This window comes from Atta colombica, unplaced genomic scaffold, assembly GCF_001594045.1.
Source record: "Atta colombica isolate Treedump-2 unplaced genomic scaffold, Acol1.0 scaffold83, whole genome shotgun sequence".
NCBI classification, from domain to species: domain Eukaryota; kingdom Metazoa; phylum Arthropoda; class Insecta; order Hymenoptera; family Formicidae; genus Atta; species Atta colombica.
This window is the reverse complement of record NW_017259576.1, coordinates 940,684-942,233: the sequence shown is the minus strand read 5'-3', so window position 1 is coordinate 942,233 and position 1,550 is coordinate 940,684. Positions and strand designations below refer to the sequence as shown.

At 27.7% G+C, this 1,550-nt stretch overlaps 1 protein-coding gene across 1 annotated transcript in view; it reads right to left on the bottom strand.

Annotated features, from left to right (window-relative positions):
• Positions 1-215: 215 nt before the first annotated feature.
• Positions 216-1,550, bottom strand: part of LOC108692897 (transcription factor TFIIIB component B'' homolog) — a 4,433-nt gene continuing 3,098 nt past the window's right edge. Inside the window, exons 5-6 of the mRNA XM_018201459.1 lie at positions 1,052-1,156; positions 216-901 (exon numbers count right to left, since the gene is read on the bottom strand). Of these exons, the coding sequence (XP_018056948.1) occupies positions 216-901; positions 1,052-1,156 (791 nt within the window). The remainder of the gene's footprint in view (positions 902-1,051; positions 1,157-1,550) is intronic.

Genomic DNA, 1,550 nt, shown 5'->3' with positions numbered 1-1,550 from the left:
TTATATATATATATATACACATATATATATATATATATATATATATATATATATATATACATACATATATATATATACATATAAGCGAAAAAAATAAAAATTTATCTTATATAGTTTACATAAATTTACAACAAAATTTAATATCCTATCAAGGAATATTCCAATTTTTGTAACTTTATATAAAGTTAGATTATAATTAAATGCAATGCAAAAGATCATTTTTCAGAATCGTCCACAATATCAATCGGTTCGATATTTTCTGGTTGATTGGTCAAAGATGGCTCCGATAGCTGATTCTTAGACGCCATGCTAGATGTAACTGTTGTATTAGAGTCATTGGAGGCAACCATATAAACTTGTAAAATAGTATTTCCAGGATTCTCTGCGGATTCTTTCGAGACGATTACTAAGGCTCCTGGTTCCATTTGATTAATATTTGGTATCATCGACATAATATTATCGGAACAAGATGTTTCCGTGTTTTCGCTATTCGTGATTTGTGTATTTACATACTCTGTAATTTCCACAGCTACATGTGAGGGTATCTTGTTGTCTGCTGGTAATTCTTTTTCTATATTATTACTGTTACGTGTAGTTAAGTCAGGCGCTTGTAACTTCCTTATTTTTTTTGACAATCTGCCAGATCTAGTCGGTCTGAGTTGATAAACTTCCTCAGAGCTGTCCGAATCAGCATCTGTACAAGAGCTATAATCATCGAATTTGTTGTCCGAACGCTTTTTCGATCTCCGCGCTTTTTTCTTTGCCATTTGTTGCGGAACGTTATTTGTATCACTACAAATTTCTATATCGATTTCATCGTTTGTCATCGACACTATAGTATCTTCAGTTTCTAGATCGTTGGGTAGTGATCCACATTCTCCAATACTTTCCGCTACTAATCCTGCAATTGTTTGTTTTGGATTAATAAATGTATATAATCGTATAAAATATAATTCTTTAATAAAAATGTTCCATTTATTAAGAAATTTTCTATTGTACTATTATTAATCACATTATTTAATTTATAAAATTAAAATTATATTATACTTACGACGCTTGCGTTTTCTTTGATTTCTGCTCAAGGATTGTTCACTCTTAGATTTCTCCGGTACTTTTTTGTTTGTGTTTTGTATATTTTCCAGATTTTGTAGCATTTCTAAGGGCAAAACATATTTTGTTTATAATGTTTTTTTTTTACTTGTTTATAATGTATAATGTAATAATGTATATTAAAACCTGAAGAAGAACAAACACATACGAAAAATGTTTCAAAAATTAGAAAAATTTTTATTATTTACGTAATTACAATTTGAAATTTAACTACAATTATAATAAAATCATAAATATGGTATAAAGTAATTTTTAGTCAAAACATTGACTGCGTTCAGCAAAGAAAACTGATCAGTGAGCGGTCAGAATCTAACATATAACTGATTTTTATCTTTAATTCTTTGCTAGATCTAAACTAGAAATTAATTATATTATATTATATTTAATTATATTATATAAAAAGTCACTGAGCAGTTATTAATCAATTTTCTGAACACACA